This window comes from Amblyomma americanum, chromosome 3 (genome assembly GCF_052857255.1).
Source record: "Amblyomma americanum isolate KBUSLIRL-KWMA chromosome 3, ASM5285725v1, whole genome shotgun sequence".
Classification (NCBI taxonomy): domain Eukaryota; kingdom Metazoa; phylum Arthropoda; class Arachnida; order Ixodida; family Ixodidae; genus Amblyomma; species Amblyomma americanum.
This window is the reverse complement of record NC_135499.1, coordinates 141,208,567-141,230,869: the sequence shown is the minus strand read 5'-3', so window position 1 is coordinate 141,230,869 and position 22,303 is coordinate 141,208,567. Positions and strand designations below refer to the sequence as shown.

Sequence of the window (22,303 nt, the reverse complement as noted above, 5' to 3'; positions counted from 1 at the left end):
CAAGCATAAGGACTGTATAACTCAGAGTTACTGTGCTTCGTTAAAACTTCCTGCTTCAAGGCACCTTCTAAAGGTATGTCATTTCATTTCGCCTTAATTTTGAACACCGCACTGCTCAATCGTGCAACAACCGTGCCATTTCCTCAGCCCACACATCGCTCCTCGCTACGATAAGATGCCACTGACTAGACCTCGGCCTCCCCGACCTCCTCGATGTGCTCATCAAAATTTCCCGCACCACCACACGCATGACAGCTGCTCACCGGGCGCGCACTCTTCACCTTCTTTACCACAGACAAAACTAGGGAACCGTGTCAGGATTAACACATATGAGGTAAGAGTACAAACAAACAAGCTCTCGCAGATTATCCTTGCAAAAAAAAAAAGCAGCATAGTGCGCAGCCATCGTCCATGACCACAACTCACTGCATTGGTCTTCATCAGCGTTCCGCTGGAGCAGCACATTGTGGGCGCTGGACTTCATGACCTGGTACCAGTCGACGCTGTCGGCGAAGCACAGGTCCTTGTTCTCCAAGATGGCAATGCTCCCTGACCGAATCTTCTTTAGGCTCCGCAGGTTCAACGACTTCAGCGAACTCTTGACGATGTACAACGCGGCGAAGTACCTGCACACAAAACCCCACGGTCCAGTGTCATAGTTGCCAATATTGGCACATGTGTGCGACAATACGGGACATGATCGACTTCCACAGCTACGAATCACGTGAGCAAATGGCATGTGATTTCTACAACTACCACCAAACAGCGCCGCAGGCACGAAGTCACATCAAGAGACAAAAAGCGTGCCTGCCTATACAGCCTACTCGGACAATGACACCACCACCAGCAATGCGCTAATCGCGCACTCAAGCCACTAATCGCGCAATAGGCCAGCAATAATGACAATGGACAAGGTCAGATCCAGGTTTTCAACTCAAACAAGAAAATATGCACATCTCGTGGGGAAGTGCAGCAAGTGAACCGCTCTGTGTGAGCCAGAAATAAACTGGCAACATTACATAAACGTGACACACAGACTAGGAAACAAAGAACAAGCGCCGAGTACTCCAGGAACAACGACACAAACAGCAAGACAGGAAGTCCAATGGCGCTGCGGCACAACAGCAAATGCTGCGGTGGTTGCTCCGCGCATGCGCACTTGCAACGAAGCTGCGGGCGTAGTACTGACGGACTCCCGGTATGCCGCAGCCTAGGCTTCTAACGAGCCCCCCTCAGGCAAGCAAAAGGCAGTCCGGACAGGTGACCAGAGCGGACGACGACACGCATGCAGCACTATACGTGACTGCTGAGTTACCTGCCGACGTGCCCCTTGGTCTCGTGTGTGAGGTGGGAAACTAAGTGACCATGGATGCCGCTACAGAAGGAGAGGAGAGGAGAAGGCCAAACGACACCCGTCTCACCACAATGTGAACTTCGTAAAAACATGTTTGGTGGTCTCTATATACAGGCTGCTACAGACTATCCGTTCCTGGTGCACTTCCATTCAAACCGTCCGCCTATTTGCTGATGGTGCCCCAACGCAGCATGGCGCATTATTCACAGCGGAACTTCCATACATACAGGCCTGTGAATCACTTTATTTTTCTAAAGAACACCATAGTTTCCATCCGCGCCCTTTCTTTTATTTCTATTGCAGATCCATTTATTTATCGTTTAAACAGACCATGTGCAGACCCTCAAAAGTGGCCTTCGCAACCTGATTTTATAGTGGATAAACACAAATACACAAAGTCCAGACGTGGTCGGGCCAGCTGAATTGTTCAGAATGTACTTTATCACTAACACATGAGACAGTCATTTTCAAACACACGCAAGTTTCAAGCATAAGGTGCAAGTAAGGAGGGAACAAATCTCAACTTGGTATTATCCACGGCTAACCGTTAAACTACCGGTTAAAAATTGACTCCTATAAAAAACAGTGCATCAAACTCACATGCGTTTTCCCACGGAATTTTTCGAAGCAAAGAAACTTACTCGGTCAGTGTCCGACCCCCGATGACTTCCAGGTTGCGAAAGTAGGACAATGACGTGAAGTTTTGATGTGAAGCCTGGATGTTGACGTAGCCTGTAACCTCCTTGAGTGTGCTGAACACTTCCAATTTGCTCGGGTCCATCTTGTCGTAGCGCGGACCGAATGAGAAACTGCAGAGAGAATTTGGAAAGTGCGTGAACTTTACAAATAGGAACTATAAGACAGGTGTTTCGGCAACAACGTTACTACATTGTAACTTAGTGTACGGATCAGCCGCGGTAAGGCCAAGTTACGTACTCTGCATAAACTTCCTGGAAGCCGTTGAACGTCGAGTCCAAGATGGTGAGGGAACCTTCGATTATCGTGCACCCGCGGAAAGCTTCGATGTTGATGGAATTGACGACGCTCACTCCTTGGCAGTCTGCATGACAAAGCACAGAAAAGTTGTCCATCACTCAGAGCTGTTTAGTGTGTAGCATTACGCAATGGTCAAATGTTTAGAAAGCTGTATAGCTTTCCTTTGTAGCCATATGGCTGCACTCAGGTGGATGAGTATTTACTCCTTTATTACGCAATGGTCACAAAGATTTAGCAAAAGTCACATGCTTGCTGCTGGATCTATCCAACCCATAAATAGTTTGCTACAACCACATATTTTTTTTGCTTGCACAAGAAAGCAACCCCCCCCCCCTGCAGCGATAGCTGTTAAAGAGATGCTGAGGACAGACTCCTTCCCTTTACTGTTCTCAGCAAAAATTTGTTCTCTGGTTCTTCTGGCTATGTTGACGTCTGTCCACCAGCAAAAGATGTATTTATTTCCAAGAAAATTAGATTTAAAAATCTTCCCGCCAGCCGATTAAAACTCATGGCGTCATTACTTTTGAAAAGGATGAGTTACCACCATTTTGAAGCTAATGGCGGCGTAGCACAGACTCTTAAGATCCATGCATAAAAATCGGTGTTGACGTACGCATTTTACTCGTGAAATCGACCGGTGGATGTGCCACCTCTATTTCGTTTTTGGTCTTTTTATATAGTAGGACACACACACACACAAAGAGCAGCTGTTGGTAGTACCAGGCCATAGCCCATGGCGTCTTGCATTACTCCGAAACAAGATTTTTAATGCTCGACTATATGAAACACGCCAGAGGCATAAAAATCTTTGAGCTTATAATTTCCTCTTGCGATTACATTCTGCTAAGGTAACAAGAAAATATTTAACAAAGAGCTACTTTTCTGTCACGGAAGGACTCTCTATGGCGGTCCTGAATGTGGGTGGGGCTTCAATGCAGACTCGTTATTATATCTGTCTATACCTTACAAAAACTCCGTTTTCGGTGAGAGTGGTCCCTTCATAATTAGTACGCGGTACCCTATCAGTGAAGGCCAACATCGCACCACGCTGATTGTTCAGCATGGAGTGACGTCACGCCTGAGGCAACAGCAACGCGCCACGCTGAGTGGTCAGAACACAGTGACGTCCTGCGAGCTGTTCCTGAGAGGAAGACAAATAATATGAACTAAACAATGTTATATTCACCGCTGCGAACAGCTGTTGGTAAATTATACGCTACACAGTGGTAAGCGTCCTGCAGGTTTTCTTTTTTCCATGAAAGCGGTGTTCTCGGCTGTTCTGATCTCATTTAGCCTGTGACATTCAGTGGATGTCAAGAGTTTCCACTAATTGTCAAGCAAGTCACATGTTTACACACAATGAAGAAAGGAAATGTGAGGGTCCAGTTGGAGGAGGAGGGTCCAAGGAGAAGGCCATAAAGAAGCTATACTCACTTTTTGGGCACGGTCCATCGCAGGGCACGCACTCTCCCTGTTGGGCCTTCTTGTTGGGCGGGCAGTTGCGCACGCAGGCGCCGTTGTCGCGCAGCAGGTGCTCGGGACAGTCCTTGACGCAGGTGGCACCATACGCGTACTTGCCATCCGGGTTGTAGTCCCACGAGTAGGTGTTGGGGTTGTAGCGCATCATGGGCGGGCACTCCTGCTTGCACACGCCGTCGTCATAGAAGTTCTGGCAGGCGAGGCAGTCGCTCTGCTTGGGACCCACGCAGCCACCAGCGCAGAACAGGTGGCAGCACTCGCGGGGCTCCGGCCCGAAGCAGCGGCCCTGGTGGCACTGGGGCGAGCAGTTGACCTTGGAGAACTTCTGGCAGTTGTGCGGGCCCTCGCCCCAGCAGTGGCCGCCCCGACATGTGGCGTCACACGGCGGACAGCTGCGCTCAGGCTGCGTGAAGTTGTACACGTACACCATGTGCGCCGGCGGGCCTGACAGGATCTCGTCCCACTGGATGTGGCGCACGTGGCACAGGTTGTAGTTGTTGAAGAAGCCCACGTTGCCCCGCAGGATGTCGCGCAGCGCAGGCAGCTCGAGGTTCTCCATCTTGGAGAGGGTGACGATGAGCGCGAACTCCTCATCGTGCACATTCAGCTTGAACAGGCTGCGGCCCCGGATGATCATCAGGCTGGGCAGCAGTATGCGCTGCACGTCCACGTGCGAGATGAGCACGTAGCCCGTCACCTCCCGGATGTCGCGCAGGAAGCTCAGGTCCAGGCTCTTGTTCTGCGAAAGCAAAGCAGGAGATTCATTGGTAAACACGATGGGTTAATGATATCCTAGTCGAAATCAAGAGGAAGAAATGGGCTTCGGCAGGGCATGTAATGTGAAGGCAAGACAACCGCTGGTCCTTAAGGGTAACGGACTAGATTCCAAGAGAAAGTAAGCGTAGCAGGGGGCGGCAGAAGGTTAGGTGGGCGGATGAGATTAAGAAGTTTGCAGGCATATGGTGGATGCCGCTGGCGAAGGACAGGGTTAATTGGGGATACATGGGAGAGGCGTTTGCCCTGCAGTAGGTGTAGTCAGGCTGTTGATGATGACCAAAGCAGAATCCTTTAGCCGTGATCCACACGCTAGACAAGACCAGAAACGAGAAGGGGCTATGAAAGGGGCTCTCAATAATGTGGTGGTATGACTAGACATTAAAGGACGCCGCTTCACACATATCCTCCAGCAAGAATTTCCTTAATTCCTTTTGAGGAAACTGAGTTATCTCTAGTTAAAATTTGAATTTCCGTACTTTCGCCCCTTTCTCTCTCTCTCTCGTCACTTTTGCGCACTGAAATGTCGCACTGAAATGCGCCGCAGCGCTGCCGTCGCCGCTCGGCGCCCGGACCGGACGGGGTGACATATTAGATGCTGCGAAACCTGGATGCGCTTGCAACGACAGATCCTCCTGCAGCAGATCAACTTGGTGTGGGAACGCGGGGAGCTACCGGAGGATTGGCGAACCGCGATCGTTTGTCCCAACCGAAAGGCAGGGCACGCACCTACGGAGCTGAGCGGATGCCGGCCAGTGGCAGGTAACATCGGCGGCAGGTAAGCTCATGCAGCATATGGCGTTGCAGCGTCTGAACGAGCGGGCTGCGGAGGCTGATTTGTTTGACGAGCGGTAGACAGGTTTCCGTAGGATGCGGTGCACGGCTGATCCTATATCGGACGTTGTTACAGCAATGGAGCACGCCAGGGGGGCAGGCCAGGTTGCGCTGCTGCTTCTACTGGGCGTCTCGGGCGTTTTTGACAACGTTCACTGTGCACCATTTATCGCGGTGCTTGAAGGGGCCGATGTGAGCTGGCGCCTTTTGCGATACGTACACGGCTTCCTGAGCGGGCGCACCATGCGCGTACGAGTAGGCGGTAAGCTCTCCGAGCCTCGCCCGGTGGACTTTGGCGTACTGCAGGGCTGTCGTATCACCATTTCTGTTTAATGTGGCCATGTCGATGGTGCCGGCCCCCCTCCCCACGAGCGGCCGACACCATGTGTACATGTCCATATATGCAAACGACATAGCTCTGTTGTGCCGGGAACCACCGGGCGAGGCGCTCCGCGTTCGGGGGTGCCTTCAGGGAGATCTGACCGCAATCGATGCCAGCTTGCGTGGATAAATCGGTGGCCATGGCCTGCGTTTCGCGCTCGCACCTTGCGCCACTGTCACTGAACGGGACTCCGATTCCTTGGCGTAAATCGGTGCGGTACCTTGGCCTGGACATCGACTGGCGCCTTTCCTTCCGCCCCGCGGCGACCAAAGCCTGTCTGCAGATGAAGAGGATCACCACCACCGTGCACAAGCTCACCGCTCGAGGCCATGGGGCATCTCCCAGCAAGCCGCGCTGCGGCTATACAATGCCGCAGCTTTGGAGGCGGTGCTCTATGCGCTGCCGCTCGTCACGGTGCGCAAGCCGTGCTGGAACAAACTCGAGCTCCAGCACCGCAAGTCCCTGCGCGTGTGCCTAGGCCTGCCCAAAAACTAGCAGTGCGCCGCAACGTTGGCCGAGGCAGGAGCGTTGCCACTTAAGCTCCAAGCAGCGCGCAGGGCACTGAATCACATCGACCGGCTTACCGCGCACCGGACGGCGGCTCGCTGCTGCAGCGTATGCGCTCGCACCCGCGCTCACGAATGGGCGCGGCGCTGCTCGAATATGAGCAATTGACACAAGGCCCACACCACTACGGCTCCTGCGCGCCCTGGCCTGCTGCCTCGGAGGTTCAGCGAGAGATCGTCGGCATCGCGGGAAAGCGGAGCACACCCCTCTGTGCTGTGCAGCAGCTGGCCAGAGCCGTCATACACGAGGAGCTCCAGGACCATCTCCTCGTGTACACCGACGGCTCAGTGGCCCGCGACACCTGCTCCCTTGCAGCGGCGGCTACCATCCCTGCCCTGCGACTGCACAGTCAGCAACACGCAACCGTCCTAGGCTCCTCCACCACGGCGGAGTTGGTGGGGATCCGGCTCGGGATGGACCTGCTGCTCACCCTCTGACCAGGAGTGCTCTGCTGTGCGACTCCCGCGCCGCACTCAGCCGCCTGCAATCCAACGGCCGCGGTACCCCACTAGTGCGGGAAATTCGCTCGCGCATCGAGCGCCTCGCGCAGAGAGATTGCGCCGTGCGTGCACAGTGAGTGCCCGGTCACTGCGGTATCGCCGGCAACGAAGAAGCTGACGACCTCGCGACTGCCGCACATCATCTACCTGCCAGCGATCTTCAACTTGCGCTGGAGGACGTGCGTGCGGTCATCCACGTACATCTCCGAAAGCAGAACCCCGACCCACGCATCGCAGGAGGTGAGCGCATCGACAGCATCACTGTCTGTCGCGCACTTACGCGGTCGCAACGTGTAATGATCCTCCGCGCGCGCATTGGCTGCGTGTGGCCCGGTGAACGACGGGAGCGTCACGGAATCGCGACGAGTGATGTGTGTGACGGATGCGGTGCAGCGGAAACACTAGAGCATCTGCTCCTTCGCTGTGCCGTGTTCTCCGACGCTCGTCGCGATATGCTTACGGCCTATAGGGCGCTGGGCATATTACCAGACTCCCTCAAGACACTATTGTGGCCGCAGTGCAGTGCGCGCACCCGTGAGCGAACCTTGGTGAGCCTCTGTGCATTCCTCGAACAGACGGGCTTGACGTCCCGACTGTTCTCCGCCAGGTAGTTACACGCAGTGACCGAACGCTCCGCGAGTGCTACCTTGGACGATTAGCAACTGGACGCCCGACTCCAGTTGTAGTCAACATAGTGCTATGCGCGTGTGTTTTTATTTCTCCAATATGAACTAACCACGCGCGCAACCTGTACACATTTCTTATTGTGTAAATAGTTTGTGTATATTACCTCTCCCTCTATCCTGTCCCCTCACCTCTTTCATTTCATTTCTCCATTCTGCCTGCTATCCTTTATTTCCGCTGCCCCAGCTCGGGTGCTTCTGTATCGATGGCAGATGCCGGGGCTAGCAAACATCTTTTCCTTCCTTTTTATTATTATTTTAATAAAAACCACTTACTACTACTACTAATACTCCCACTCCCCCGCTGGCCCCACCCGCACGGCCCGTCCATAAGCTCCGCGGGGGGCGGAGCTTCAGGCCGCGGCCATGGCAGCTGCGTGACGTCAGAAAAAGTTGGCACTGCGCACCTATGATAGCCCTCCACTGCTGACGTAAGGAGCGCGGATTCGGGCGAAAGCCCGGCACCGATGATCGCTCCCGAGGTGTGGAATCGCGAATTTTTAAAAATATATTGTAAATGATCGGCTCATTTTTGAGGTCTTGTACGCGGCATGAGCATGAACGCTCGGTGGCCTATGCTCTGCATAATGCAAGCGTATCATAGCCAACCTCAAACAGCCTTTTCAGGGACCCTTTAAATGCCACTAAAGGCGTATAACACGGTGCTACATCGTCTAATGTGTACACATTCGAGCAAGTGTATACAATAAGCACGAATACGCCTTAGATGGAGTAAGCTGTCCTCCAGCGCACCGTTCTATAAAAGGGAGTGCGCTATGGGACAGCTTACTCCCTTTTTTACTCCTTTCTGTTTAGAGAGAGGCATCTGGCGTCGTTAGTTTAGCTACGCCAAATACGAGAGAGCGTGGCTATGCGGAATATAAGCCTGCCTTTTGAGCGATCACTAAGGACGTCACGCGCGTTTCTATTCAGCAACATCATCTCGTTTGAATCTACCTGATTTCGATGCTTACTGCGTGTGCATTTAGCGGCTTTACCGCGTGGCATTTAGCGGCTTACTGCGTGGCATTTAGCGACTTACTGCGTGGCATTTAGCGACTTACTGCGTGGCAGGTTAGCGGTAAAGGTTAGCGGCTTTACCGCTAACCACACAGTCGGTAATGCGCCGCAACAATGGAAAAACGATATGGCGGGTTTTTTTCGCGGGAGGGGGGGGGGGGGGGGATCGAGCTTGTCCGGAAGACACCTCACCTGCAGCCATGTCAGCTCCAGGTTACCGTCCACGTATGTACAGTTTGTGTAGCGGTCCCTGAGGTTCTGGTAGTGGTGCTCCCGGTTCGACGGGACCGACATCCGTCCATTGGTCCCGATGCAGACTGCGCAGAGCGACAACATTGGCAAGTCAGCCCGTGCCTTCTCTGAAAACTTGCAAGTTTACTGTAAACACCCACACATCTGGCAAAGGTCATATGAACTATTAAAATTGTACAGTGTCTAGCGCAAAGCAAAACGTTGCGAAGTGGGCAGTTTTGCCACCTAATACCACAAGACTTCATACAACACTCTACTCGAAGAGTCACCACGCCTTACTCTACAAAAGAGTACATACAGAAAACAATAAGAAGCTCTCATCAGCCTGGTACGGCTACGGTCGATAAAATACGTTGTCCACAAGTGAATGCGGGACATACATTACTCACTGTAAAAAAAGCGTCTAGTGCAAAGGCGAAATTGATCGTTCTCCTGCCCATTACCAAGAGTCTTCCAACAAACACTGTGCTCGAAGAATGTCACCACGTTTAACTACGCGAAAGAGCCCATACACAAATAAAAACACACTTTCCAATACCATGGCACGGCCGCGATGGATAATACGCGTACACTTTCTGTGCCTTCTTGCGACAAAAGGCGCAAGCTTTTGTGGTCCGTCAACTTCCCGCGAGAAGAATCGGGACACGGGTATACGTACTTTTCCCTTTCTTGACGTGTCCATTCTTTTTGGAGGACTGACCGGCAGCCACGAGAAGTCCCAAACTGACTAGAAGAAGAAACACCACGGCGACCCGAGTCCACGCAGTCATGGCGACGCAACCTTGCCGGCATCCACCGTCGTCCGCATCACCTTGTGTGTGTCTTTCAACAGGAACCGCTGATGACAGCTCCGAGCGAGCGCTTTGGAATCTCGTCAAAAAGACGTTGGCCGTCGGTTGCTCACGGTCGGGCAACTACAACCGCGGCAGCTTGACAGCGACCCAGGGTAAGTAATAACCAGGATGACTCCTCTCTGCGATGGGGCTTGAGTAACGGTACACGACGATCACCCGTAGCACGCGCGGACGCGTATCAACACGACGCTCGAAGGATTGCTGCCTGAGTCCAGTAGCAGTGGCAGCAGTCACGTCACCGTTGGCGCGTTATCGCGCGCGGCGCCAGCTTCGAAGCGATGAGTATTGGATGCGCCGGGCCGCTCCTCGAGGGTCCGGGCGCGGCGATCACGACGTGCTCTTCCCGAGGAATCTTCTACGACCTGGTGGGCCTCCGCGTCAGGGGGATGCCGAAGCACGGAACCACCGCCAGCTCGCTGCCCGCTCGGTGAAGGAGTAGCCTCCGCCGCCTCGCCATCATCTGCAATTCCGTCACGAGGCGCGGGAAACCACTGTTTACACGACGGGCCGACACCTGAGCCGTCCAACCACCGACCAACCACACAACGGACTGCGGGACTCCTCTGCGTCTTGCGTTACGCGTCTGCGTGTAAACGCCGCCGCGGCGTCGGGCGGGCGCACTTTGAACTCGAGAGCCGAAAGCGCGTCTCGGGCGCAGCTGTCTACGGGGCGCGTGTGCGAGCGAGTTGCACGTCGGTGCGCTTCTGCTGCCTTCCCCCTCGCAAAGGTGCTGTGCGTGCCGCCGACGCGGGGGCTGTCGGCGAGGCTGTCGGCGAGATAAGGCGCCTTATCTAATCGCCCTCGCTTCTTAGGTGAGCGCTCCTCAGCGGCGCCGTTCTTGAAGGAGGCTCAACGAGCGCCAGCTGCGTGCGCGCACTGCAGCAGGAGGCGCTCGCTCGAGTGGTTCGCTCGCTAGGCCTGACTGCGACCGATCACCCCGATTGCGCGACAGCTGACGATTTCACTATCGCAGTTATTTATTTATTTATTCTCCGAAGAACCACGCGACGAGCACGTGTCGGTGGTGCTGTTGAGCGTTAAGTCGCATATCCGCCGCGAAGAGAAATTTGTTCGGCTCGGCGAAAGCAAAAGCCATAAAATGCGCTGAACAGAGATAACAGCTAACGGCATTTGAAGGCTGTGCGACACCAGCCGACGTTTCCGTGCGTCAAGAAACGCTGTGTACGTCAAAATCGGTGCCCGCTTACACGATTGCCCAGCATAGCAGCATTTCCGCATAACGGATGACCTCTCCGTACGGCGATAATTCAACGTACTACTGCGGAGAAAGAAACCCGCAGGAAGAATTGCGCTGACCAACGTTAGGCAATAAAACTGAAGCTATTTTCCGTTTTCCAAGCGTGACCGTCACTTGCGCAAGTTTAAAAGGAGCTACGCTATTGTTTAACCTACATCAGCCCATACATTTTTATCTTAGCCCGCTAGCTGAATTGCCCACAGGTCGTGCTTCGTTCGCCTATACGACAACATAGCACACAAAGAACCAAGTTTACCTTGAAAACCCCCATCCCCTCCAATACCTCCTCCCGTAATGTGTAGTTCCTGAAATCATCGATACCGCACGGATATCACAACCCACGGCTCCATTCATGAAATACCGGAATGGCCACCCACGCAAACATCGCGAGAACTACAAAGCACAAGCGCGTCCCGTCTTCGTCGATTAGCGAAGCCGCGCGGGTGACGAATGAATTCGGTCGTCGGGGGGGTACTCCTTTTTCACTTTCGCTACTCTCGGCTCGAAGACGCCGTGATGCGCCATTAGTGCGCTCATCCGTAAACAACAGAAACACGCCGTGATTTCACCTCCGTTTCCCTCTCTCCCCAGGAGGCGCATATGCTAGCACCTGGTTCGCGATTCCCCTCCCTATACGCGGCTTTCCAAGCGAAGCCAACATTTCTTCGTGTATAGAAAGAAAAGACGAAAATTGGTAAAAAAAAATGTAAAAGGACACGAAAAAAGATGGTGTCTAGACCTGCGCAGGCAAGACTAACAATAAATAAACACGCCTATACGGGCGCGAAGGATCAAGGTGATGAAGATGGGGAAGGAACCAACAGGGAACGCACGCACCTCGAAGATGCGTGCGCGCTCGGCTGCGGGTCAAGCATTCGCGGCGTGACCCGACCCGGAGTGAGATGATGACCCTTCCGTCTTCTCCCAGATCATATTCCCCTCTTTACCCCCCCCCCCCCCCCCCGCTTCTCCCCCTCCCACACCTTATGCCCCGCAGGAAGCGGCGCAAGCCCTCCTTCCTTTTGAAAAAAATCCTGAGACGAGAGGAGAAGTATGAAGCCAGGACGCGAGACGTCACCTAAACACACTGCGGCATCGGTCACGGTTGCTCCGTTTTTTCTTTTCCGCGTGGTGAAAAAAAAAAAAAAACCCTTTTGTTGGACGAGAGATGAATACTACATGCCGCCCCCACCCGGCTCACAGCATCTCTGCACCTTCACGTTTCATCATTTTTGTTTTCTTGTGCCCTTCGGTCTTACGTTTCCCAGCCAAAAAGAACAGGCCACGCGCGCGCGTTCAGGGACGCTGGACCGCAGCGCACACCGCCGCGCATCGCAATGCGAACCCCGCAAGGCGTGTAATTCGAAAACAGGCCGCCAGTCGTCGTCACTCTCGCCTTTCCAGACTCTCGATCAAACGAGGGAAAACGAACGTCGTACGCTTGTTTCCCGGGCGCCGCTCGCGAACACGGCATTACAGGGCAGCCGTTTGCCGACTTTCTACCCCCCCCCCCCCCCCCCCTCTAGGAAATTGCCCCCTCACTCGATCTCAAAGAAAGGCGGTGGGAGAAGAGGGGAAGCGAGCGCACATGGCTCAAGAGTGTGGTTGGTGTTCAGCGCTGCTATTACCTCTCTTCCTGTCCCCTCACCTCTTTCATTTCATTTCTCCATTCTGCCTGCTATCCTTCATTTCCGCTGCCCCAGCTCAGGTGCTTCAGTATCGACGGCAGATGCCGGGGCAAGCAAAAATCTTTTCCTTCCTTTTTATTATTATTATAATAAAAACCACTTACTACTACTACTGCTAGTTCAGCGGTGCTGAATGCGCGACGATGCGCTGGGACCACGTGACCCGCTCGAGGTCGCTAACCTGTCCGAAATCTCAGGCACGTAAACAGGCCCGCGCGACGGCGGACTCGTTTTATTCAGCGCGGGCCGTGGGATTTGGCTCACTGATCCCCTTTCAATCGCAACGCGCTTAACGAACGCGTTGCGAGCGTCGTTAACGCCCTCGCAAACCGGCACGCGTATCGAGCCGGTAAATAAAACTCGCCATTTCGATAAGACAAGGGAGAGAACTAATCCAGGTCTCCTTCGGAAAAGCTGTCGCTGCCAAACAACTCGGGCCCCAGCTGAATGTCCAAGCAAAGGCGCGTCGCGGAGGCTTAAAATACGTGACGTGAGAACATTGACGCCATTAAGGTGCAGCTTTAGTAAAAATATGATAATTACGAGATCCGAGGGGGTTTCCGACCAAAGCACGTTACGAGGCTTTTTACACGTATACATTTAGAAATGATGATGAATTTTTATGGAGCAAAGGCACCAGTGGCTAAAGAGCGCCATGGCACAAAGCGTTTTCGTCTACCCAAGGTGGGGTCAAAGACCCCTTTGCCGAGCATTTCACCCCACATAAACCGCGTAAGAGGCCAGGGGAAAGCTTTCACCCGTTTTGTATCACCGGTGGGTACTCGGCGGCACTGGCAATCGAACCCTATACCTCCCGCATGCGAGGCAGATGCTCAGACTAACTTTTAGAAATGCTACAAGCTTCTCTTCCCAACTGCCCCTTTCCACCCGTTACTAAGGTACAATGCACCCTTGACATCGCTCAAATCCAGACGGCCTCTATCCGATTCCCTCATGCCCAGTAAGAGGACCACTGTTCCAAATAAAACTACAGAACACCCCGAAGTGAACAGCACTGCGCATTCCATTTCAAAAGCGTACGCAAGCAAATCCAACTTCTGAGTGGCAAACCTTGAGGCCTTGATTCATTAAATTAATCCATTTGGTAAAGCATCATCTTCTAACTGTCTGTGCTGAGATGCCGTACACCAACTAAAGCGGCCTTAACAAACAAAAGACCGCTGCACTTGCGTCGCGTGATCTCGGCTGACTCGGCAATACAGGCATGGCGCAGTTGAGTATAGCATAGAAGCAAGGGCCCACTATCACTTTACAAGGAGCCCGAAACGGAAGACCATCGACCGCGGAGGCTTCGCAAACATTCGCAGAGTCAGCGTTTTTCTCGGAGAAAGCCGGCCGCTATACGACGACGACGCCAGGTTTATATCTTTACGGCACGACCGATGCGAGGCGGGCTACAGCCACGTGTTCACGACCGAGAAAGAAGCATCTCGCTTTTATTGCCGAGCTTTCCGTTTTAAACGGACAGTTCGCTGAAACAGAGCGTTCAGGAAATGGATGAGACATAATTGGGGGTGCGAAGTCCGGCGTGGCACGCCGTTTTTGTCTCGCTGGGAAGGTGGTGTAGTTTTTACACCACCTTCCCGTCATGTACTACAACTGCGCTATTTGTCCCGATCGTCAACTACTCACCCCGTACCGCTTTGTAACAGTTTTAAAAAAATCGTTTACAATCCCTGCGTTCCGTTCTGAATAGTTCGTAGTACCGCGGCAGTTAACGATGAGCCGTTGCTGAAACACCATGCGGTCATGACCTTGACCTTTTGAACTGTCTTAGGTGGATACAGTTCATGGGTAAGTACAGTCTTTTAGTGGGATTCTCTAGAACCCGTGGAAGTGCTAAACACAGCTGAAGCGAGAACGAGATTTCTGTGCACATTACATAGATTTGGAATGTATAGGCGGTTCAGAAAGGAAGGGAAAAAAAGGCCGCACATCGTGGCCTAGAAGCTAAAACAGTTATATTTTTTGACAAAAACTGCAAGTGCGTGCGTTTGCGAGCACGCGTTTGTGGAAAAATTTGCGCGAGAGTCAGAAGCATTGTTTTACCAAACAAGACCGCATGGAAAGTCAGTAAACAAAGGCAACTCTCAGTACAATGTTCGTCGGGTGAATATAGTACATTGAACCTGCCGAGAACACTTTCCTTCGAACGAATTCTGACAGGTAGGATATACACGTGCATAATACTTATGCGTCGTAAAATCAGCGGTGAAAAAACAATTTATAGTCAGTTTTTAATAATGTCCACAGCTTGAAGACGAGAAAGGAATTTGAGCCGGGTGTTGTGTTCAAATTTGCACTTCAGTTTGCTAGAAAGGTGACAGAGCGCCATTTGCTTCAGAAGTCTAAACAACGGTAGCCAAGCCGGAGACAACGAGGCTCAGTAGGAAACGCGCTGTGATTTGACCTTACGACGTTCCCTTTACAGTGTCACAAAAAAAACATCCGCTTATTGTGAAAGTCGCATTAAGAGGACACCCGAAGGGAAATTCGAACATACGTATACGCGCACCGCTACTGTGTTGCGCACGCCACCTCCCCCTTTTCCATTCCTTAAGCGCACCGTAACGTCTTTTTTTCTTTCGCAGGGCAGAAGAATGCGTCATGTACACAAAGCCCGCCCAAACAATACCTCAGCTGTCTATAGATACGCTATTCGATCCGCGGGCAGTTGCATTCCACCCCGAGTTGACGCCGCGCCATTCCCAGAGACGAACTTCGCGGAGGCTCGCGTTCCCCGACGACGCCTAAACAGCGAGCCCCAAAACTGCGCGTGCTTTGTCCTTGCGCGCCGCAGTCCCGTGCTTATTTGTGTACAGTGCGCGCTAAGGCTGCTGCCCTCCGTCTTCGTCGCTCTCAGTTTTCCCTTTCTCTGTTGCACTATATGTAAGCTAACACCTTGGCCTCCTGCTCCAGGGTGCACCCGCTGTGTTTTCCTCGCGCAATCCGTTCGTACTGAGCCCGCCACCACCACCACGGCGGACGCCGATCAGCCATTGTTGCCACAAGAAGTGCTCCCAGAGACGCACACCACGCCCGGCGGGACAGACGCGACGATGCCCTTCGCCCAAGGACGCCGACGCGACGGGCTCGCTACGCACCACCTGCGGCAGCAACCACGCAGTGCTGCGCCCGCGTAGCGGGTTTTTTGTTTGCCACAGCTTTGCCGTATACAGCTGCTACATACCGCTATACAGTAGAGTGTATACACTCTGGTCGGATCATCATCATCATCATCAGCCTGACTACGCCCACTGCAGGGCAAAGGCATCTCTAATGTCTTTCCAATTAACCCTGTCCTTTGCCAGCTGCGCCCACCCTATGCCTGCAAACTTCCTAATCTCATCCGCCCACCTAGCCTTCTGTCGCCCCCTATACTACCATGAAGAAAAAGAGCGGCTTTTCACCAATCAAAAGGAATCTCTTCCAGCCAATGGCGTCGGCCGGTTTCTATGAATTTGCTAGCGTGGCAATGCAGGCAGTGGTAGATGAAAGGGGATAGTACCCTCCTTGCATTGTCACGTCGATCAAGGCATTGCCCCGCTACCCACGCTAGTGTACTCTACTTAGAAAGGAGTAAAAAAGGGAGTAATCTGTCCTCTAGCGCAGCGCTAGAGGACAGATTACTCCCTTTTTACTCCCGTATAGGCGTATTACTGTTTAGAGTGTAGGTTCATGAGAATCGGCTGACGCCATTGGCTAGAAAGGGGTCCTTTCGAAGTGGAAAAGTCGCTTTTTTCTTGAGTTGTATCCGAATATAGTACACTTCAACTATAGCGCCCAGTACCTAACACCGCATGCGCAGATGACTCCAGGGGCCGAGTGTGGGTCATCAGCGCGTGCGCTGTTGGCGCTTGGCAATAGCGATATACTGTAATGCGAAAGGTTTTTTCCCGCCAGAAATAACGGCGGCAACCACGCGGGACATCTTACTGAAATCGTGCACGTATATCGCCCGCGCCGCGACATGCTGCCACATTCGCACGTGCGCAAAAAAGGAACCACACCCGCGTGAACCGGGCAAAAATAAAATAATGTCTCTTGGGTGCAGTTGAGAGGAAAAAAAGCGGATGGCTTATAGGACGAGTTTTATTTCGATGTCAAAAAGCGGGAACAGCTTCAGCAATACTGTCAGAAGTCGCTACGGGCATAATCCGGTCGGAGAAATATATTCGCGGGAGGAAATATAAAGCACTCAAAGGCGATTCGGTATCGCGTGTGTATGGGTCAGGCCTGGCTGTGATTGGCGGTTGTCTTAAGAAAGATATATTGCCGTACAGATCGGAGCACTAGAGAGAGAAAGCAGTCAGTGGAGCAAAAAAAGAAGAAAATAAACGGAGACGAATGGGATAGAGAGACAGAGAGAAAAAAAGCAGTTTCGCAGCAAGCAGCAGTAGCAGCAGCGACTGACACGGTTCTCACACCCCTGAGAGCAGCAAGATTTATGCCGCCATTTAGGACGGCACTACCGCAGTCACGAGGACGGTGCACCGAAATTTTCGGAGCTAGAAACGATGACCATTTGACGATAGCGACAGGAAGAAAAAAGATGGGGAAATGACTCAAGGAATGTGTCTCTCTGCCTTTCAGGTGTGTGGTTGGAGGAGGAGGAGGTGGTGGAGGAGGTGCACTGACTGCAGGTCCTTCTAGACCCCGTAATGCCGGTGCGAAGAGAAAGAGAGGGGGGGGGGGGGGGTTGCACCCCAAGGCGGCGGCGGGGCGTCTATTATGTAAGGCGCATACTTCCATTAATCCGATCGGCGCTCGAAGGCCGTCGCGAGGGCGACAAAAATCCGGCCATAAATATGCACGCCTCGAGCGGCAGCGCACCGCGCGGCCGCTTGCTCGCCGGGGACAACACAAACAAGAGGCGATGCCGCTCTGCTCGGAACAACACAAACCGCCAGACAGGAGCAGGGAGGGCCGATGATGACGAGTCGGCCATGAGAAAAGCAAGAACGCCTCGAGTGACGCGAGACACTACCACATCCCTCCCTATCGAAAATTCCGCCGGACGACGGCCCGCAGTGCTGCGTGCGTGCGTGCCAGCGTGTAGCTCTCGTGGCGTCAGGTCGTATAATATAATAGAGGCAAGTGCGCCCCGTCCCAACGCGGCTGCGACGCCACAGCGCCTGCAGACCTGAGCGCGCGCGAGGTGCTGCCGATTATTACAGGTTTCCTCTTCGCCATTCCCTCCTCTCTCTCTCTCTCTTTATGACAAGCTTTCACCCTCCGACGCCTCCGTCGCAGCATCCCTCGCTTCCTCCCGCAAAGCCGGGTCCTGCCCCGCTGCATCCTTAGTGTGCCTCTCTCCCATTCTCGCTCCTTCTCCCTTTTCCACGTAGCTTATTGCATACCGCGACCCTCGCCCAGTCACTTTCTTCGGCGCGAGGACGAACGACCGAACTGCCGCGGATCCTGCACCCGCCTTCGTGGGATCGAAATTGGAAAACCTCCATTACTGCTACCCCCCCCCCCCCCCCCCCCACCCCACTTCCCCCGGCAATCGCAACCCGAAAATATCGTGATGCGCGTGTAACGTGGTTTCTACTACTTCGTCTTCCCTCTCTCGCACACTCCGCTACCAGCGCCTCGTAGCACAGACGGACCACTTGATGGAACACGCGTTCAGATTTCCTTTTTTTGTTCTTCTATAGTGCCGCCGTCTGAGCTGCTGCTGCTGCTTCTGTGGGTAATAACAACAATCGCTAGAACAACGCCGCCGCCGCCGCCATCATTAAGAGTCGCAACTGCGAATGCCAGGCGGAATAAGAAAAAAAGGCGTTATTTGGGCGGACGCATGTATGTGCGTAACTGAGACCGGTCAGTGACTGCGGGTTCGGCCACCCCTTATTTCGGAGAAAAAAAAAATAAACAATAAAAACCTGACCTCGCGCTATCAAAAGGCCTCCGCGGCGCCGCTCGTACTCGGCAGCGCGCGGCCCGTCTAATCACTCAACCGGGGCGAAAGGCTGCGCCTGTCACTCTAGGCTCGTCACGGGAAGCGGTAATAGTAGCAGCTAATAGTTAGGCAACTAACTCCTCGCCCAACGACCCGTTGATTTCTGCACATGGGTAGCCAGCGCCTCTTTCCGGATGCGAATCAGAAACGGATCAGCGCGCTCATGACAGACGGCAGTAGCGACTATGCAGCCTGCTGCAATGATAGCGCGTTGTCAGGCGGCTGAGATAACGGCTGCTCAGGTGTGGACATTTGCAGCAGGATGGCTTCGTGCGGATAATTGCAGCATTACGTTGAGTCGTTGACCACGACGAGCTGTGACGCTTTCTTTCTTCCCCAGCTTCGCTAGGCAAGTGTGTGGATGCAGGAAGTTGTTCGGGCGATCGTGTAATGAAAGACTGCCGTTTTAGGACTCTGCAGCGGTGGGCACGCGTTCGCCAGAATTCACGGAAGTAAATTCCGTACGTGTCACGGTCAGATAGATCGCCTTTCTATTGCGTTCGATCGGAAACGAGCGCTAAAGGCGCTCATCCATGCGGGACACTCAAGAACGCTTCAAAAGCAGGAGATTCAGCTCAGTATGCAACCAGCAGCGCTGAGCTCACGGCGGGGATGGCGGCTCCTCAGAGAATACAATGTCAAGCTGGGTGGAGGAGCACTGAGTACGAAAACGACCCACAGTACTCAGAAAACGTGTAAAGGAATCCACTCCGGCAATCTATGGCGGGCGTAATATGGTTTCGTTTATGAGGTTTAACGTCCCAAAGCGACTCACGCTATGAGGGACGCCGTAGTGAAGGGCTCCGGATAGGTTCGACCACCTGGGGTTCTTTAACCTGCACTGACATCGCACAGTACACGGGCCTCTGCAAATTCGACCGCCACTCCCGGGAGGGCGTAGTATGGCAGCCACCGCACGACGCGGCTTTTTTTTTTTTCTTTCGTGCTGTTGTTGTTTCGAAGACGACCTCCCCCAGTGGCAGCTGCAGCTAGCAAAGATGTATCGGACGTCTTCTCACCCACAACACTCCCAACACCTGCACATGCCGTTTGCGGCATTAATTCAGCGCCACAGGCCTAACCAAGCTGTATACGCACGCCTGCACCCTCCGACCAATAAACGCCAGCCACCCCTGCACCGTCGAGAAGACACGGTGGAGATGTAGGGCGGATGGGTGCCGGGTCGTAAGATAAAAGAAAAGAGACAACCGTAAGCACGTCAGCGCTGAGCCAGCAAGGCGGAAGGAGCCGAAGAAAGGACGCCACCACCCTCGCCTGTCCCGCTCGGAAAGTCGGGCGCACCACAGCGCGCCTCGTCGTCCCCGGAGCGAAGGTGTGTGGGAGCCACGCTCGACAAAGGCACCTGCGCTCCGGTCTGGGCCGCCCGCCGTCTGGCCCGAGTCTGCGCCCGGGTTCTCTGGGGCAGACGTGGGGAGAAAGGAGCACACCCCCCCCCCCCCCCCCCCTCGTCGCTTCCCATGCCGGCAGGAGGGAGGAGCGGGGAGACTCCCCCCAGCCACGCCACCGCCATCGCATGGGTGCGCGCTCCGACAGGCCGCGCCCCGGCTTCTTCTTCTCCCCCGCATCTCTCATCGCTCCCTGAATGCATCTCCCCTTCCCCGACCCCGCATATATGTACGGCGCATAAAAGAATCGCGGCCGAAATAAACAACCCCTGCCGGCGGCGACGCATAAGGCCCACGATATGCTTGCGAACTCCTCTCTGCGCGTGATTGTTAGGAAAATAAAAAAGAAGTTCCTTTATTTAGTTATTCTTTCTTTCTTGCTGAGGTTTTGACGCCGCCACCTCGACCTCTCTCCTTGTGGCGAAGAAAAGGAATCTCTCCTCGGCACCCCCATCTTCAAGGCCGCCGCATTGAAATCTCGCAGCGAACGACGGCTCGGTCCGCTTCTTTTTCCTTTCTCGCGCGGCAGCAGAGGGCGCACACCGTTGGGTTCCCTTCCTCGCCATACACTGCTTCGTGCCTCCTTCCCCCTCTCCCGCCGTGACCCTGCTGCCTCGAGCTGCATGCGGCGCGGAGCGATGTGAGGTAAGAGAAGAATGCCCGCGGCTGAGGACGCAGTGGACGATGCGGTATAGGGGCCGAGCGGCGGCGGCGAGAAATTCTCGGTTGACCCCCGCTACTTCCATGGCAGGAAATATATGAGCGCCATATCGCGCGCGCGCGCGCTGTATATCGCTTCTCCCGCGATGCGAGAGACCCCGCGGCGAAAACTCAAAGCCAGGAAATTCGGGAAAGGGCTGTGGTAATTTGAGCATAGTCCGCCTGGGGCGTCCCGTAATGACGAGAGATATGTGATCGGACACTGCTTCGGCGCACGCACACACACAAGCGCGCAAACGCATGACAGCATTTAATAAAACCGGAAGGAAAGGCCACCCGCTGAGAGGCAACGAATGCAGCGGCGTGGGCCAAAGAACAAAAGTGATCTATCATATTTTCGCAGCAATTAAGGACAGAAAGCTGGATTCGGGCAGAAAATTATATGTGTGGGGCCAGATGGAAATACAGGGACTGGAAACTCGTAGGTATGATATATAGAGAGGTCAGCGCACAAGGTGTAAGCCAGGCGTAATGGCTGCAGCACCGCCCCAAGGCAAAACGAAATTGCGATGAAAGTTATGAATGTGATCACAGTGACGATGAAGAAACTTACGCTCTAAATGACCGCGCGCCATCGCACAGACTTTTGAGACAGAAGAAAAGAAGGAATGAAAGCTAAGCCTCCAGACCACGTGGAAACTAAAGGAACACCAAATATGGGAGGCAAGACCTTCGACTGCCGGCGCCCACACGCGTACAAGTCTTCTCTGTGTGGCTATCAACATACCCGTCTTGACCGACAAGTTTTCCGGTGTTCCTGGTCATTCGCGAGCACATAAAAAAAAAAAGTAATGGCCACTGCATTATACCTTTTTGAGCAGGACTTCTGCATATGCAAGCATTGTAATAGCAACACCCAAGAAACCGCCTTCGCCGAGAAAAGAAAAAAACAAACGTGTAAAGTGATCTCTCTCTTCTTTCCGTTCGTACAGCTAAGCTCCTGAGCCTCTGAAGTCATGTTCCCCCTGCCGTTGCGCTGCAGCCAAGGGAAGTGTTTTACAAAAGTCCCGCCTCCGCCCAAGACGCAAATTACGCTCGACGCTCTCCGACAACCCGAACCCAGCAACCGTACGCACCAGACACACAATACGCCCGCCCCTATTAAGATGCGCCTTAACAGAGGGCGGTGCATCCTCCGGATGAGTCACTCACTGCGCGTCAGCTCGCAGTTTATGTGTGTGCATTATCATTGTTTTACGAAGAAGAGAACCGCTCCCCCCGCCGGAGGTGGTGCGCGCGTAACAGCACAATGACAGCGGGGCATCACGGCGAATTAGGCATGCGAACGAACGTGTATACACGCACTACGCGCCTTCCGCGTCCCGAGCGCCCTCTAGACTCGCGACGGCCGCCGGCGTGGGCACAGCACGCGGAGCGACGAAAGGGACGCGCTCGGGTCACTCGCACCGCGGCGGAGGGAAAGCACCGGGGGGCGTTCTCTTCCTTTCCCGCCGGGCGTAGGCGCCAAGACGATCCTCAAAAAAACGGGACTCGTCGCGGTGGCTTCTTGCGAGATCGCCGGACACTCGCAACAGGTGCGTATTATGCGC

General features: G+C 53.8%; 1 protein-coding gene across 5 annotated transcripts in view; it reads right to left on the bottom strand.

The window, feature by feature from the left end:
* The window catches only part of Egfr (epidermal growth factor receptor), a 106,320-nt gene that overhangs the window by 18,874 nt on the left and 65,143 nt on the right, over window positions 1-22,303 (bottom strand). For 2 of the 5 annotated variants that reach the window (XM_077658085.1, XM_077658087.1), the window contains exons 2-7: window positions 9,500-10,155; window positions 8,782-8,906; window positions 3,785-4,568; window positions 2,291-2,414; window positions 1,996-2,163; window positions 427-626 (exon numbers count right to left, since the gene is read on the bottom strand). In XM_077658085.1, coding sequence (XP_077514211.1) covers window positions 427-626; window positions 1,996-2,163; window positions 2,291-2,414; window positions 3,785-4,568; window positions 8,782-8,906; window positions 9,500-9,611 — 1,513 coding nt within the window. In that variant the 5' untranslated portion in view covers window positions 9,612-10,155. Of the gene's footprint in view, window positions 1-426; window positions 627-1,315; window positions 1,376-1,995; window positions 2,164-2,290; window positions 2,415-3,784; window positions 4,569-8,781; window positions 8,907-9,499; window positions 10,405-22,303 lie in introns of those variants that run through there. The other 3 variants (XM_077658083.1, XM_077658086.1, XM_077658084.1) reach the window with 3 other exon arrangements.